A 17,839-nucleotide genomic window follows, 5' to 3' on the forward strand; every position below is an offset into this window, starting at 1 on the left:
CTCCAGGAGTAGGACAAACATCGGCCTGTGTCTTGCAATTTTGAACGTGGCTGTGAGACAGCAACCGTGTAAGGATATGATATATATAATACAGCTAGCTGGTTGTGACATAATTTTATTTTAACCTGGTTTCAACACTGACTGTGGGTGTCTTCCTCAGAAAATCTAAACAATTAACGTAGAGAAAATCCAAGAATAGATGGTTATTATGCTGGACAAGTTTATGAGAAGATTGCACTCACATGTAGGAAACTTTATCACTTGTAAAATTTATGTCAGTTTTATTTAAAATTGTGCTATAAAACTTGAACTCATTTCTTTTTTGATGAAAGGTTTGAAGTATAATGTTATGCCTAATTTATCAGGCCAAAATGTTATCAAAAATCTGACTGTAGATCTAAAAAGTGGTCATCAAAGCATAAAAATGGAATATTCTCACCAGACCAGATTAGCTCATGATGTGTGCAATATTGTAAGCAAAAATTTAGCTGGCTTTCAGAGTACAGTTAATTGTGACAAGAAATTAATTAAAACCAGTAATGTGAAATTTAAAGGAAATGGAGCATTAATAATGAAATCTGACATGGGCAATGCCTTAGTAGTTGGTAGCAAACAGGATTACATAAATAAAACTTTACAGTTTTGTGAGAGAAACAATATTTTCACTCTACATCAGGACCCCATACCAGTTTTCAAAGAGAAATTGGATCTGCAATTAGTGATGCAAAATTTCTACTCAGACCTTTTCATGAAAGACGGTTGGTAAACATTAACCCTCAACTTCCAAAATTACCTTTTCATGTTAAAGTCCACAAAATAGAACATCACATTTGGCTAATTTTGATTAGTATGACTAGCATTAACCACAACCTAGGAAAGTTTCTTCATGACAACTTAAAAAAAAATATCTTCCCTTATTCAACTCCCAAATGTCAACATTTTGTTAGTAAAATAAAACACATTGTGATCAGAATACCAAGCAGTTATTGTTTGATATAAAAAAACCTTCACATGAATGTTTCTGTGGGAACAACTTTAGATATTGTAGGAGAAGAAAAAGTCTTTATAAAGAGGATGTCTCTGATGATAAAATTACTGACTTTATGAATTTAATTCAAGTAGTAGTCAAATAAGAGTATTTCAATTTCAGTGGACAGTTGTGTCAGAAAACTGATGGTCTTGCAATGGGTAATCCATTAGCTGGTATTCTTGCAGACAGATTCATAAATACCGTAGAAAAAAAATTTTTTTTAGTTTTTCAGCTGCCACTCTTGGTGTTCTTTCACATTCCAGATATATTGTGATTATTTAGAGACGGCCTAATAATAGCATTTATCGCCTCCTGAAAATCTTTAATGAACATCACAAAAACATTACTGTCACATCTGCATTCAAAAACGAATTCTTTCAGTTAAATTATTTGGATCTAACATTAACAATAATTGATAGCAAAGTTTCTTGCAATACTTTCACACATAAATCTTAACAATAGTTGATAACAAAGTTTCTTTCAATATTTTTCACAAATGAACCTTCACTGGTCAAATAGTGCTGTCCTGTTCAACAGACCCTCACAAAAAAGCCCTTTTGCATTCTTCCATCCATAGAGCTGTTTCTACTTCTTTAGCTGATGAAAATCTTGATGCTGAGATTGATTTGATTGAAACTATTACAGTCAATAATGGATACGAACCAACTGTAGTGGATAATGTTTTGGAAAATAAAACCAATAACAGAACCAGCAGCCTCGGCACCACTCCTAGTTGAGAACGTAATGGGAAGAAATTTTTTTGTCGCTGCTATTTTTAGCACCTGTATCTTACAGGCTTCAGTGTCTCCCCAAAAACAAGTATGACTGTAGAGTAGTATCCTGTACTAGTGATAGTTTAAAAAGTAATCCTATCCATGATTTGAAACTTGTGCGTACTCCCTTACAAAACTCAGGTGTCTTTAAAATCAGCCGTGACGCATTGCCAGCCTATTATATAGAAAAAACAGGATGAGCAATTGTAGCTAGCAATTAAGAACTTCTCTTACGAAAAAAAGTTCCCATTTATTGATTACAGGCCATAAGCCTAAAGAAATTCATAATGTTAGTATCCTGCATACAGGAAAGAAAGGCTTCATACTTAATATCATCAAAGAATTAGAAATTTTTCAAGCAACTTTCTATTAGTGATGGATTAATTCTGAATAAACAGTTGCAGCCACTGTTACATAATAAAAATTTCATCAGGGGTGTAAAGCCCTTACTTTAGAAACATCTGAAATTGACTCTTCTTTCTCCTTAGAGTAGACTCTAAAATATCATCCTCTTCTCTCCTTTTTATTTACTGTATTGTAATCATTTTCACAAAAAACTGTGTAGAATAATAGCTATTGCATTTTTGTATATGAACTTCTGTTTGCATAATGCTGATTATTGACTTGTGAGACGAACACTTAATAGTCGGTGTGACGTGTTTTGTTGCCACGTCGTGTCGTGGCAACTCCGGCCTGTGAGCCTCTGAGCCTGACACCACCTCCAGTGGCTGCTTCCTCTCGCAGCCCTCGGCAGCTTACAGTGTGCTACACCATGTGGCTATAATCTTAGTGACAGTCACCAGTTGTATGCCAGTCCCAATGTCTTAATTTTATGTAGTTTAAATATTGCCTTCTTATGAAGTATTTCATGTGGTGAGAGCATTTTGCCCTTAATCTGTTCATATGTGACTACATGCGAGTACAGTTTACTAATAAATATGTTCGGGAATGTAATCTTATTAGGTGATTGTATGGATTTTCTGATGGAGGCACCCATAGTTGGTGTGTGAACCAGGTTAAAGTAAGATCTTTCACATTATCAGTGTGTGTTTTACAATCTTTCAAAGAATGTATTACGACCTCTGTCAAATTTGGGGCACGTTCTTATGTCTTAGTGCTGATGTAATTCTTTGTTAATGACAATACGTTTGCTGGGAAAGGATAATATTTCACAATAAGTAGAGGAGGCTTTAAAATGTTATGTCAGAATAGTCTACTTTTGTTAAGTTGGTTGGTTGGTTGGTTTGGGAAAGGAGACCAGACAGCGTGGTCATCGGTCTCATCGGATTAGGGAAGGATGGGGAAGGAAGTCGGCCGTGCCCTTTCAGAGGAACCATCCCGACATTTGCCTGGAGTGATTTAGGGAAATCACGGAAAACCTAAATCAGGATGGCCGGACGCGGGATTGAACCGTCGTCCTTCCGAATGCGAGTCCAGTGTCTAACCACTGCGCCACCCCGCTCGGTTTTTGTTAAGTCTTCGTCTCGTGCTGAACCTACTTAGGTACCCGTACCGACTGTGTCGTGCTGTGGAACGGGTACTGAATACCCTTTAGCATTATCCCGTGTATCCTCGACCTGACTGGTCCTCTTAATCGTATGGAAAACTTTTGAGTGCCACTGTACACAGTGACTGAGCTGCTCTCTTGTAAGTCTGAGTGCACAGGGCGTGCAGGGGGCTACGGTGTTTTTCAGTAGACTGTTAGGTCCGTTGTGAGTGACCAAATATTTTTGGTGCATAACTAAAGTGATTTCAGGTGTGGCAGAGTTAATGAAGCCATTTTTTGGTACAATATTTTGACGAATGACCCTGTCATCTCTGTCGGTTTTTGTGAACTGTGTGGTTGTGTGTATTTGCTGCCCAGACTCCAGTCTCGCAACGAGTACACAAAATGACACAGCTTGCGATGACTGGAGGAGATGATTTTCTTTGGGTCATTGAAATATTGTGCACAAAAATAGACTTCATAATTCAGGTGAACAATCAAAAGCACACCATTAATGAGTCATAATGAGAGAACGTGACAGTCTCCGACTGCCTATCTGTGACTAAGCATCTCCACTGTATGGCTAGTAGCAATTATCCTTTTCATAATATTGTCATTATTCCATCCTGGATTTTCCACTGTTGAAATGTAACATATTTTGCAGGAAAAGGTGGAGAGAGACAGTATTGTATTATTGAAAAATTGTGGAAAATGCATTCAGACATAAGTGTGACAGTCTTCTTAAAAGCACCCAATTTCCCTGCTAGACCATGTGTTATCTTCAAGAGATGCTGCAACTCTCAACAAGTTATTTATCTTATTTTATTTATAGATGCACCTCTTTCACCTTCTGGCCTTCTGTTACATTTTATCATACAACCTTACTGAGTCAGCATTACAATATGTGTAGTATATGTACAACATGTAACAATAATAATTATGTTGTTGTTGTTGTTGTTGTTGTTGTTGTTGGTGGTGGTGGTAATAATAATAACAACAACAATAACATCAAAGTTTCCCTAGCATAATGAGCATTCCATGATGTTTCAGGATTGCAGCCACATGATGCTAACATCTTGCCATGATAATTCAGATGTATTTTACACACGAGATTGCTGGTGCCTGTCACTGACTTATGCCCACTGCAGTATATAACAAATATTTTGGGCAATTTGATGTCTGTTGCCATGGATCGTCTCCTATGCCCTCTGGTAGCCAACTTTATTATGAAAGAGTTTGAGGAGAGGCCACTCCGGTGAGCATAACGCAAACCAAAAATTTCTGTCAGTATGTAGATGATACTTGTTTAGTAGTGTGGTTTTGTGGTAAAGAACAGCTGTAATGAACCTTACAATTTGAGAATATTACCTGTAGAATGGAAGTGGATAAAAATAACCATCTTCCATTTCTCTATGTCTTCCTGAGACAGAAAGTAGAACGACGATTAGTCCCCCACATATGAACCAATAACTGCAGGTATCTGGCTGTCAGCACCCTTCACGTATTACAGGCGTCCTATGTACATTGGTGCACCAGGTACGTATTATGTCTGATAGAGACTACCCCTCAAAAGAGCCAGAACAACTACAGTGTGTTATTAAAGATAATGGGTGTTCTTCATATCAGATCAGGACAGCTTTAATGAGTGGCAAATGTGGCTGTTCACAAGATAAAGAAGAGTAGTAGTCCAGGGAATTCCTGCCATACGTGAGAAACATTTCATGCAAATTCGGCAGAATCCTGAGGAAGCATCATGTTGAAGTAATCTTCTGGCCACCTAGATAAACGTACTCTTCCCGGTTCAGCAAAGAGTGACTCTGGAGTCTGGAAGGCTCCAGTCTACACAATGCTATGGCACACACACACACACACACACACACACACACAGTTCACGACAGGGCCGTCGAACACGTTCGACGTACTTGCTTGTCACAACCTGGCAAGTCTGCAGTCGCTGAATAATCTATATCTGTGCACTATCCTGCCACGAAAATTTTCTCGAGTTCAATTATAAAAGAATCTAAGGAAGTACACTTGGCAGGAGATCTTACTAATTGTGATTGTGGCATTCAGGTTGATACAACTTGGGATCCACGATTTCTCTGATATCTTCAGATAGACGAAAATCTTATACCTAATGACACATCCAGGCGTGATTAATTTTATTATTTTGACAGCTCAATTTTAATTCTGCTGGCAGGCAGATTGGCAAAGGAGGTGCACGCAAGGTCAGTACCGCACCCGTGCCAGTATGCCACAGGTGGTGCAGTATTCGGCAGAGGGCGTTAAAGTCGGCAGAGGGCAACTGTGCAGTGAAAACCTGTGTGGATGTGCCAGTTGTCAGGGTAGAGTCTTTGATGTGCTCCAGCAAACTTCAGTCTAAAGCTCACTTGAGGATATCTCAATGGCTCTCAGCCAAAATATCACGGCAAGATGCTGATACGACCTGGTTGCAAGCGTGAAACCTCGTGAGATGATGGTGACAATTATGAGAGCTGTTTGGTATTTCAAAAATTTTGATCTCAATAACAGTTTACTAAGTAATATCCTTATTGAAATTTTGTACAGTGTGGGCAATGACATCTAATAGAAAGGTGTGACTGCAGTAGAAAAGGGATCAAAAGTGGAAAAAAGTTGACAGGTCTGGGCAAGAGCAGTCGATAGTGTGGTAGGGTCAGCAGATGAGTGGAGGATAGAAACAGGGATGAGAAGGGCATGGCTACTATTGACAGTGTGGCACAGAAGGCAGGCGGCTGGGGTTTACAGGGGAGGAAAATATGTTGGTGGTAACTGGTTGAATGCACAGTGTCTACGGGTAAGACACAGTTTACCAGGTAGTGTGTTCCAGAGTGTGTGGCTGAAATGGAGGAGGAAAAGAAATTTAGTGTTCTGCCGATCCACAGCCGAGACACTGGTCGTACCCAATCTAGTATTACGGCACGGTGACAGGTATCCGAGATGCGAGGAGAGTCATCGAGGACACGAGTGACGAAGAAAGGAAATTGTGTGAAAACTGCTTGCATCCAGACTGAGTGAGTTTAGGAAGGACTCGATGTGATCAAATCACTGAATGTTGCACACGCATGCCACGCTAGCATATGTAGGTAGCTCAGATTCCCTGCAGTCTTCATGTTTGGAAGAAGGTGACAGTATTGAAGATTACACAGTGTCAAAGACTAGACTAATTTTTGTTTCAACTGGGATGTAGATTTTTTTCTAGATTTTTGGATTGCTTTTGAGAAAGAGAAATATGTCTTGCATTGTTCTTCCATTTTTGTAAGTCACCTAAGAATAGACTGACATATTTTTTATTTATTTTTTATACAGGTTAAGTGGATACCACAAAACAATATAGGAGAAACTGTTTTACAAAAATATCTGCTGGTTGACTTTTCATTTGATATGGGAATGGCACGGCACTTTGTAGGGTTAAGTTCAGGACCCAGGTGTTGTGCCTATTGCCTGAACAGAGATTGTCATCCAGATTTAGTACAGCAGCAAGATATTATAAGAATTGGTACCTACAGACAGTGGGACAAAGCCAGCATAGAAGTGCTAGTTACAAGAATGTAAAACAACTGAAATGTCACTGATATAAAGAAAGAAAAGTGATGAACTGTGGGTTGAACACTGGAGGAACCCTGAGAATATCCATAGGCAACTCATTGATATGTTTTATTTATTTTAATTGCAGCTGTGAAAAGATGCAAGTCACGGCACGCGATAGAGACCGTCTTGAGATACCGATTGGTATTTTATTGTGATGCTACCATTTGCGTGTGTTACAGAATAACTGTCTGACTGAGATGCAAAGATGCCCTCTGATGGGGTCAGTGTCTGACAGTGACTGACACCTCGTCACAGTTGTGGCTGAAATAAACAGACAGTTGTCAGCTATGCACCGTTCAAAATGACTCCAGTGACCAAACTCGAGAGAAGTTCTCACGTGTTCGTTGCGGGACGAGCATTCTAGGAAGAAATGTGTACCACACACAATCTACAAGGAAGTGTCAAATTGGTGCACACTTGTCTTCAGAGTGGAAAGACTCATTCTGAAGAAATAAGGTCGTGTGCAGCAGAGGCAAAGTGTGGGCCGTTTTACAGTCGGAGAATGCCGTGTGACCGTAGTGTGTAGTCGAGATGCTCGAGGATAGTGTTAACGTGTTGAGAAACTGTCATTCACATTTTCAGCATCTTTCCCCGGCTACGCGACGATACCGACGACGACGAACCAGACGCTGGTAATCAGTCAGCTGGGTGTGATCAGCAACCAGCCCAACATCCTGCCGGCACACTCCGCGGCAGGGGGGAAGCCCACTGACGTGCAGAAGGTGAGTCCTCGTGTGTGTGTGTGTGTGTGTGTGTGTGTGTGTGTGTGTGTGTGTGTGTTGTGTGTGTGTTCAGATGAGGCAGTATTCTGTTAAAAAGAGCTGCAGTCTTGTGCAAGGGGTGTGGGACAGTAGTTCAGTTCCTTTGGCTGCCTCTGATTTCTGACCTGGCCCTTACTGTTGCTGCGTTGAACTAGCTGCATTCCATTACGATGTTCTCAGTGTAAGCTCGACTTACTGACATCGACACGATACGACAAGTTATCGGAGTGGAGAGTTGAGAAATCTCAGGCGGATTGAGTTTACTCGAGCAGTTGAGGAAATATGACAGAGTTCCCCACAACTTGAGGCATTTGAAGAGAATGATCTGTTGTCTGACAGTTGTTGCAGAAACAGTTGCTTGTGGAGTCGTATAAAGAGTAGTGAAGAAGTGCACTGAATTGTTTTGACGTTTGCTGCCCAACTGTGGCCACCTCCAGTGCTGTCACGGACCTCGGACATCTGCGGTTTCTCGGGCTCCGGGTCTGTGTGCTGTAGAATTTGTCACTTAGCTGTGAAAGTCATTTGTTGTAAAGTAAAGACGTTTTTTTTCCATAAAGAAATTAGTGACAGATCAGTAGATCAGCACTGATGTTAGATTCCAGTGGCAACAGTTGGACAGGTATTCCTGCAAGGATTATACTTGAGGACGTAGCACAGAGACACGACACGGCACGGCGACGGGCAGCGGTGGTGGCCGATTTCTCAGGGGAGGCGAGACCTTCGACTTACAGAATAGTAGGTTGGTTGGTTGTTTCGGGGAAGGAGACCAGACAGCGAGGTCATCGGTCTCATCGGATTAGGGAAGGACGGGGAAGGAAGTCGGCCGTGCCCTTTGAAAGGAACCATCCCGGCATTTGCCTGGAGCGATTTAGGGAAATCACGAAAAACCTAAATCAGGATGGCCGGACGCGGGATTGAACCGTCGTCCTCCCGAATGCGAGTCCAGTGTCTTAACCACTGCGCCACCTCGCTCGGTACAGAATAGTACACAGAACTGTAAATTCTTGCCGACTTTTAGAGTAATCACCAGTAAGTGGTATGACATATCGAGGAAATTTATTTGCAGCCATGAAAACTGGGAAACCTTTTGATAAAACAGTTGACAGCCTCGTTATGTGAAAGTTGACTCTGTACAGTTTCCCAATATGTAACACATGGTAGCTGTGAGATCCAGTCTTCAGATGAGGAATTAGTCAGCCAGTCACTCACCCACCCACCTGTCATCACACTGCGCCACAGATCGCCCTCGCCACCACTCGTCCACGACCGAGCGAGGTGCCGCACTGCACACCCGTTCGGAACTCTCGATTCCCAATCTGGCCGTCCAGCTGCAACTTTTCCACAGTTCCCTTAAATCACTCGTGGCTTTCCCGCCCCGAGCCCAGTCGCTGCTTCGTCTGACGAACTTGCCCGCGTTGGGGTCATTTAGCTCCCTTCTCCCTTCCTTTGTAGCTCATTTGATGATGTATCTCTCACAACTGCAGGTGTCCATCTGAAATGTACCGCTTAACCGATAGAGTAGGGATGGCGGTGAAGAATTCGCCACCCGAGCAGGCTCTCCCACCTGTGTCTACACTTCCCCCACCAGCGTGCCACTCTGTCTGAGTGTGAGGAGAGGGGAGAGGGGGAACTCCGAATGTGCCGCAGTTAAATGGCAGTGCAGTAACACCCCACACGACTTGGTTTCCTATTTCATATTTTGCAACAACATAGATCATAATTTTCATCTGGTAATGATTGTAGACACACAACCAGATGCTCAATAGGTTCCCGGGAATTGCGCCGGATAATATTGTGAAAACTGCACAATATTTCAGCGAGACAACTGCACCCCATCTTCACGTGCTAGTGTCGTGTCGCAGAGAAGCTCGCCAATTTATATGTCGGCTTTCTAGAACAGTGCAGGCCCCAGCGGGGGCATAACGTCATCGAAGGCCGACTGTAGATGGCATCGAATACCGGAGCCCTCTGCCCGAGAAACGTGTCGCGGTCTGCAGAAGCGCGCCGCAGCGCGGGAAAATGCGGCCGGGAGTGACGAACTCCATTTACGTGCGCGAGGTGTCGGCGCGCGATTTAAGCATCTGCGCTAAGGTTTCCCATCTGCGTTGACTGTGTGCAATTGCTAATCTGCGGCTGACGATTCTTTAATGCCGCCAGGGCTGGCTCCGAGGCTTTGCTCAGGTGAAACCCCGTGCCTCTGTTTATTAGGTCACTGCTTCTGCGTATTTCGACCGCCTCTTTGATGATGGAGTTCCAGTATGTGGAACCGTGCGAGAGGATCTCGGTTTCTCGGTATCACCTGAGCGAAGCCTGGGAGCCAGCCTTGGCGGCATTAAGGAATTGTCAGCTGCAGATTAGCAACTGCACCAACTATGCAGATGGGAAACCTGAGTGCAGATGCTTAAATCGCACGCCAACACCTCGCGCGTGCAAACAGGGTCCGTCACTCCCGGCCACATTTTCCCGCACCGCGGCGCATTTCTGCAGACCGCGACCCGTTTCTCTGACAGAAGGCTCTGGTATTCGACGCCGTCTACAGTTGGCCTTCGATGACGTTATGCTCCTGCTGGCACCTGCGCTGTTCTAGAAAGCCAACATATAAATTGGCGAGTTTCTCAGTGACGCGACACTAGCACCTGAAGATGGCGGGCAGTTGTCTCGCTGAAATATTGTGCGGTTTTCACAATATTATCTGGCATAATTCCTGGGAACCTATCAAGCAGATGCAGCGCCGGGAAAGCCTCAAACAGCACACAACCAGATGTAGACAATTTCACAGGTTTTCATACCCAGGTTGGTATGTAATCGTGACTTATTTAGTTTCATAATTGAAAAAGCCTTTCTCACACACACACACACACACACACACACACACACACACACACACACACACACACACACTGATGAAATATTTTGTCGCATTTGTAAACTCATTATGGAGATATGAAAACACTTCTGGGGAATAACAATGTAGACCTCCCGGACAATTTCAACATAAAGAGATTTGTCATTTAAACATGAATTATTTTGCAGATTGGTTGGCTCCATCTGCAATTGCACAGGGGTTCTTTCATACAAAATGGTTAATGGTCGTGAAAACAGATGCAAGATTGGCAGAGTCTTCAAAACTTTCAGAAAAGTATCCTTGTAATTATCTGAAGTCCACACTAGATTATCCAGACTTGCATTTGCTTTGACACCAATGAGCTTAGGGAAATGGACAGTTTTTTTAATGACTTTATCCCTTTCATAATATGGTTTTTAAATACATACGTATCAAATCAGAAAGAAGTTGTTTCTCACCTTGGAATGTCTTAGTGTGGGTGCTGTGCAGTGAAATCCATTTTAAATGCAAAGCCTGCAATCTATTCTGAATGTTCTAATTTTAATTCCTGCTCTTCTCTTTCGCCTCCATAAATTCAGTAATAGGTGGTTCTAAATAGAAAAATCATTCCGAGCATGACTCTCTAGTTAACCACGATACTCCGCAACAATGTATGAAGTCTCCGTACTCTCTGTTCAGTTCCACTGAAATCTTTTGCAACTGACAGTGGATACCTCAGTGGTAGTACCACCAGTTTTGTCACATGCTCCATGCTTGCAAATTTAGCACGCAGTGCTTGTTTACTTACTGAACAATGTATCCCGTATGGCAATTGTTGTAATTTTTTGCTCTTTCATTGTCAACTAAATCTTTAAATTCTTTCTGTACAGGGTTGTAATGTCATTCCACATGAAATTTTCAGTACCTGTTGATTACATGACTTTATATCACTTAATAGGTATTGAGAATTCTTTTTCTCCTCTTCTGTCATTCCCATTTTCATTTTTAAAGGTTTGTGAGGACAGATCACAATAGTGCTTCTTTTTCTGCAAACACAACTGTGCCTGTGTACTTCCTTATACCACAAATAAATAGTGAAGGGTAAACAGCACTGATACCACAATTCAGTCGAACTGGAAGATGTCGTGCCGTACAAAAAATGGTGCACCACAATGTGAAGTGAAATATCACACAGTAACGAGTACTTCGGAGAAGTAGTGAACGAAACCGAGACGAGATGAGTCTCGGCCTGCATATCATCTCGTGTGCAGTACGGCGTGCTGTGATCGGTCCTGCAGTAAAGTGATCATTGCCCAGTAGCTAAAAATAATCCCCGGTGTGCCTCATAATGTGACTTCTTAATCACAGTTGTATTCACCTTAAAATACCAGTCGTCCGACTTGACTTGTCAGAACCAGAGCTGCAACTTAGGGCCCACTGAAAGCTGCCGATAATTAGACACTGTTAATTAAGTAAAGCGTAACGTGTAGCGTTACTCTATGTGATGGAGCATGTCAACCAAATTTAAAAAATCTGACACGGTCCCACAGCTCGTGTCGCCTTCATAATTGGCATTTGACGAATAGGTATTGTGACTGAAGCTGTGAAAAGACTGTTTTGTGTCATTAGTCTCCTCACCGGTTTGATGCGGCCTTCCACGATTCCCTGTCCTGTGACAACTTCTTCATCTCACAGTAGAACTTATACCCAACACCCTTGATTATTTGCTGGTTACCTTTCTGTAGTTGTTTTTCTGGAGGGCAGTCTTGTACAGAAATGAAATGTGTGTGATAAAAAGTTCAGACAGGAAATGTGATGCTACAGAAGGGTGCCAAAGATTAGTTGGGTACACTGAATAACTAGTTAAGAAGTATTGCATTTAATTGGAGGAGAGAAGAATTTTGCCTAGAAGAAGTGATCAGATGATAGAACATCAAGGAATTGTCAGTTTGGTAATGGAGGGAAGAGAGATAGATAGACAGGTAGATAGATAGATAGATAGATAGAGAGAGAGAGAGAGAGAGAGAGAGAGAGAGAGAGAGAGAGTGATGAATGAAGAGGCTCGCAAAGCATAGACTAGTGTGGAAAAGTCCCACCAAACTTGTCTTCTTCCAACTGAAGACCACGGCAATGAGATGTTGAGAGTCAAATAAAAAAACGATAGTCTTCAAAGATAACTACCGTCTTGCTACTTAGATTTTTAAATGTTCACAGACTTGCTTACCTACAGATGACACCGAGTCTACGGTAATACCGAATGCGTGAAATTGGTAAAAGTTGTGGCAGATGGAAGACCGACATTTGTCTAGAGGATTCTCGGAACCTGTGATGCGCCTGTAAATGGAGCTGTGTAAGAGACGCTAGTGTGAGCGGTTCCTTGTCGGGTGGGTTCGAGAGCACACATTGCGGGTATTCCGAGATGCATCACTGGGGCTGTAGCTTGTTATAGCCATTATCAATCTGTAATGGTGGTGCACAGATAAAGTACATGTTAACCTTTAAAACAAAGGGCAAAACTGTTGTGCGGAATCCAAACTCCAGTGGCTTTGTGTCTTTGAGGATGATCCGAGGTCCCACTCCACTGACTGCTCTGTACATGTTGTCAAGTTATTTTTTTCCCCAATCTTCTCCACTCTCACTTCAGCTGCATCAGTTGGAATCTGCAGATGTAACACAAACATTGTGTAATTCCATTAAGTAAATTTACAGAACCAGTATTCGAGATGTACTATGCGTCAAATACACTTACTTCCATTGTAGTTGCATAGGTCTCATGAGAACCTTCGGAGCCGTACAGAGTGTTTCTCCCTCTGTCACTGCAGTAGGTCATCAGATGTTTAATACAGGTAGAAGTACTTTCTGCCATACACTTTACAATGGGGGAGAGAGAGAGAGAGAGAGAGAGAGAGAGAGAGAGAGAGAGAGAGAGAGAGAGTGTTTTCTGAAAGATGGTTTGATGGAGCTCTCCACAATAATCTATGCTGTGCAAGCTATTTCAGCTCTGAATAACTGCAGCAACCTACATCCATTTGAACATGCTTTCTGTGGTCTTCTCTTAATAAGGTAGTGCCATAAATTTTGTTTTTCCCTTATTTGATTCAGTACCTCCTCATTAGTTACTCAGTATGCCCATCTAATCTTCATCATTCTTTTGTAGCACCACATTTCAAAAGCTTATATCCCCTCCTTTCTGAACTGCTTGTTGTCAGAGTTTCACTTCCGTACAAGACTGCACTGCAGACAAAGAGCTTCACAAAAGAGATCCAACACTTAAATTTATATTAGAGGGTAAGTAATGTCTTTTTTTGTTCCCTCAGCATCACTGTTCGATTCAACTACATTCCGTTACCCACATTTAACTTATGACGATGTTCCTCTCGTAACATCTTATCGAGTCCCTAAAAGTTGATACTAAAAGTGTTAAATGCGACCGTACAACGCAGCTGGACACACTTAAATTAGAGATCGGACGTAAGGTATCGAAAGAATAGCACTGCGACTTGCCCGAGACAATTTTGCCAAACTTGAAAGAAACCTAAATAAAAATAGGTCGACAAGTATTTGAACCCGACCCTTCTAAATATCGGTCCAGAGCTGTAAGAGACGTGCTGTGCTGCTCGAGTCGGAACTCGGTGAAACGTAATGTTTGGGAAAACTGCCGGGTAGGCACCACGGCCCGTCCCGAGGAGCCACGCCTACGCCTACGCCACAGGTAAGTGCCCCCCAGTTCCTGCATTTGGCATGCTTACTGTTTGTTACTGGTGCAGTGTGCTGTTCAGATAGCAGCTGTCCCCCTCTTTTTGTTTGCTGTTTATTTATTTTTGTCATGTTTGTAGTTTCTGCCATGTGCTTATGTAATGAATTTTGTTTTGCATTATTATTTTATGTTGCTGCTGCTGGAACAAGCTCCCAGTTCCTCAACCTCACCACACACACAGAGTTTCCCTCACCGGACACCCACCCTCTCCCCATTTGCCGTACCCGTACCGATGGAACTGTTCGGGGTCAGCCGTGCTCTACGGTGTAGCTCTGTTACCGAGCAGTGTCGGTAACTCGGCACATCGCAGAATGACTGAAAACTGTATCCTCCATTCACTAGTCGGAAAACGTCTAGAGAGAGTACAGATAAACTCTTTAGAAGCTCCTGCAGTAAAAATTGACAGTTGGGATTTACAGTTGGAGAACACGAACAAAATGAACCGAAGGGAGAAAAAAAATTCAGAGAGGAGGGAAAAATAGAAGTATTCTGAAAATGTGCTCCTTGTGCAAAACTGTACTCCAAATGCCCTTTTTAAATAGTCTGTGCGCCCACGTAGAGTAAGAGTCTGGTGGAGCAAAACTGGGTTCATTCGTGGGTGTTACACCTTCTAAGATCCCACAGAGTGCTGGGTTGCTTCAGACTTGTTCCACATATCGGTGATTTACCCAGGAAACTTCAGCCAATAAGGTAGTGTTCCACGTGAGACACTTCAGCTGTTTTGCCCTGAATTGTACTTCCTATGGTAGACAGAATTGTCAGTGTGTGGTGTTTCGAGGGGATATTACAAAGTACACTCACACATACTGATTTTGTGGTACCATCACTCTTCCAATAGGGTCACAGCTGCTAAATAAATGAAACTCTGAACAGTACAGCTGTTGCACAGAACAGATGACTTAGAATGATTTGTGCCATCTGGATCTCCCCCACAATCTGTCACACAAATTATTGACAAGGTCAGAATACATTTTGGACATTTCGCTATAATTAGCAAGAGGATTTCAGTTACAAAGCATCCGAATACGCAGCCGCCGAGCACAGCAATGGGGAATTTACAAAGTAAAGTGTGCCGAAGGGCATTATAATGGAGGTTTTAGATCTGTCCGACATTTTACAAAACTCCACATGTATCTAACTGACATATACTGTTTGATATTGTGGACAAATAGATTGACTTACTGATATGTAGCACTTACAGCAGAATGTAGCCTTGAGAGACAGGCAAGCAGAAAAGTGGTCATCAAGTTTAGTGAGTTAGCATTATAGATGTTTTCAGAGAGCGAGTGTGGGTGAAAATTTATTTATGAGACATGCGCCGGGTTTGAAAGGTAAGCATTAGTGAAACTGGGAGTGAATGTGTTTTAAAGGAGGAGTAAGAGTGAGTGAGGGAGTGAGTATGGGAGAGATTGGAAGGTAAGTCTTAGTGAGGAAGAAGGGCCCCTGGGGGGGATGTAAGTGGTAGTGTGGTGGGATGGGTGTTAGCATGAGTAAGAGTGGGAGTTAGTGTCAGTGAAACAAGAAGTAAAAATGTGAGTGAGAAATGGAGTGAGTGTGAATTAGATGGGAGGGAGTGTGAGTGAGAGAGAAGTGTGTGTGTTTGATTGGGGGTGACTCGGTGTTAGAGGGGAAGGGTAACTGACGTGAGGAGGAGTATACTTATTGTTAAACTGTGTTGTGTAAGTCCAAGGAGGTAGATGTAATCACAAAATAATGGAGCTCAGGGGAGAGAAGGAAGATCGAGGACGGGGGAGAATCGGGGGTGGTAGGAAAAACTCGGGTCGAGCGGTGACAAGTGTGTCGTACTGTCGGCCCCCTTCTGTGCCTCTCCTCTACTCCACCGGGCTACTGTACACTGTTCAGAGGTTCGTCCCACCTACCTGCCCCCCTCACCTTGCCAGTTCACCCCGACTGTCCCGACCTCGTAGTCTGTGCTCGTCAACTCTGTGGAAGAATAATTTGTAGATTTAGTAGCCCACGCGATATCTGCCTTGTCGGTCAGGTGAGTAGTAAAGCTCGAAACTGTTTGGTGTAGACTGGCAGGCGGAAAAGGGTGGACAGTTAGTATTTTTACTGGGAGGGCAGATTTTGTAGTACCGAAAGCGAGAACAGTGGACGATCGTCGGTGTCACGGAAAGGCTCGTGTCTGCTTACTGACGTGATACCGACCTGATGTTTTTTTGTGAGTGTCACATACTGTCAAAGATATTTCTGTGCACTTTTTCGTTTCGGCTATAGAACCCGGTGCACGTGAATGTACAATGTGGGCCAAACATCTGTACGTTCCAAACTGCTGTTCAGGTTGTCGCATATCAGTTACGGACAGATGCTCGTAACATATTGTTTTGTTTCGTGTGGTGTCCGTCAGTAATGCCCGAGTGGGTAAAATTAGCTAATTGAGATTGAAACGAGATGTTTATTTCTGATGATAATACAACCTGTAGCAAGAAAAATTACTTCTAACAAAAAGTTTAACTTAACTGTGGACTTTAGCATAAAAAAAATGAAATTATTTCTGGATGGAGTGTTAATTGCCATCTGGTTATCAGCTACTGTGGCACTCGAGTTAAAAGCGAAAATCCTCGCACGTACAGATTCTTTAATAGTCTGTCGGGCTTGGCATATAAAAAAAAAGTTATTGGCAAATTTGCTTTTGCAGTGTCCTCTGTCAAAGCCTTACAATGGTCCATTTGTTCACTTACTAAAGAAGGGATTCTCTCAGTAAGAAAAAGGAGATCTCAGTGGCAGCAGAGTCAAAACTCCCTTTGCACTCCCTGGGAGGAGGTGAAGCAGTACAGCAAGTGAGTCCCAGTCGTGGCTTACCACCCGCCCACAGCTCCTCTCCCTGCCTGTGCATGCTCGTATGTAGTTAGCTTTCTCACTAACGCAGCTGTCGCATGCTCCACGAGGCGAGTGTCCCTGCAGTACCTGACAGACCGAATGAGCACCACTGCCACACTGTACCTCTCCCGCACCGATCCTGTACTCTAGTACGAACTGCGCGGCATACGAAAAATAATAGGCACAGTGGTACGGCTTCCCAGATTCTACGTATGTGCGCGCCCGAAAGTTAGAGCTTTTTGCCCGAAACTGAGTGTGTGCGGATGCATTTCGTTTTCGTTACTGCTTTGAATTTCTCGGAGGAACTGGAGTTAGTGCACTCGAAATTGATTTTGTGTGAAGTAGTGGAGCCACTGTGTCACAAATAAGTTTCAGTTGTGGCATGAGAATATGGAGAACTGAACTTTAGTGTTTCACTGCAGCTGTATTTTAATTGTAGATGATGAGACATTCTAATATACAAACCAGCTTATTTGGTTCACTATTTGCAGGAGTAAATGTACACTTCCATTTGGAGTTGAAGCCACTCGTCAGAGCTATCGAGACTGTAAAAACTGCAACAGTACGTAGGAGGAAAGCTTGCTTGTAAAATTTGTTCTGAAATAAATTTTAGAAAGCTGTGTTAACTTCTTCTAATTTCTCTGCACGGTCGGCCTTTTGGGGTGTAAAATTGAGAAAGATTCAATCTCTTTTCTCTTTTTTTTTTTCTACTTATGGCAGAATTTCTCACACCAGGCACAGGATGTAAGTCTTAAGTG

At 42.7% G+C, this 17,839-nt stretch overlaps 1 protein-coding gene across 1 annotated transcript in view; it reads left to right on the forward strand.

Moving 5' to 3' along the window:
- The window catches only part of LOC126108379 (polyhomeotic-proximal chromatin protein-like), a 390,515-nt gene that overhangs the window by 301,896 nt on the left and 70,780 nt on the right, over positions 1–17,839 (forward strand). The window contains exon 8 of the mRNA XM_049913592.1: positions 7,481–7,620. Coding sequence (XP_049769549.1) covers positions 7,481–7,620 — 140 coding nt within the window. The remainder of the gene's footprint in view (positions 1–7,480; positions 7,621–17,839) is intronic.

Source organism: Schistocerca cancellata, chromosome 11, assembly GCF_023864275.1.
Source record: "Schistocerca cancellata isolate TAMUIC-IGC-003103 chromosome 11, iqSchCanc2.1, whole genome shotgun sequence".
Taxonomy (NCBI): Eukaryota; Metazoa; Arthropoda; class Insecta; order Orthoptera; family Acrididae; genus Schistocerca; species Schistocerca cancellata.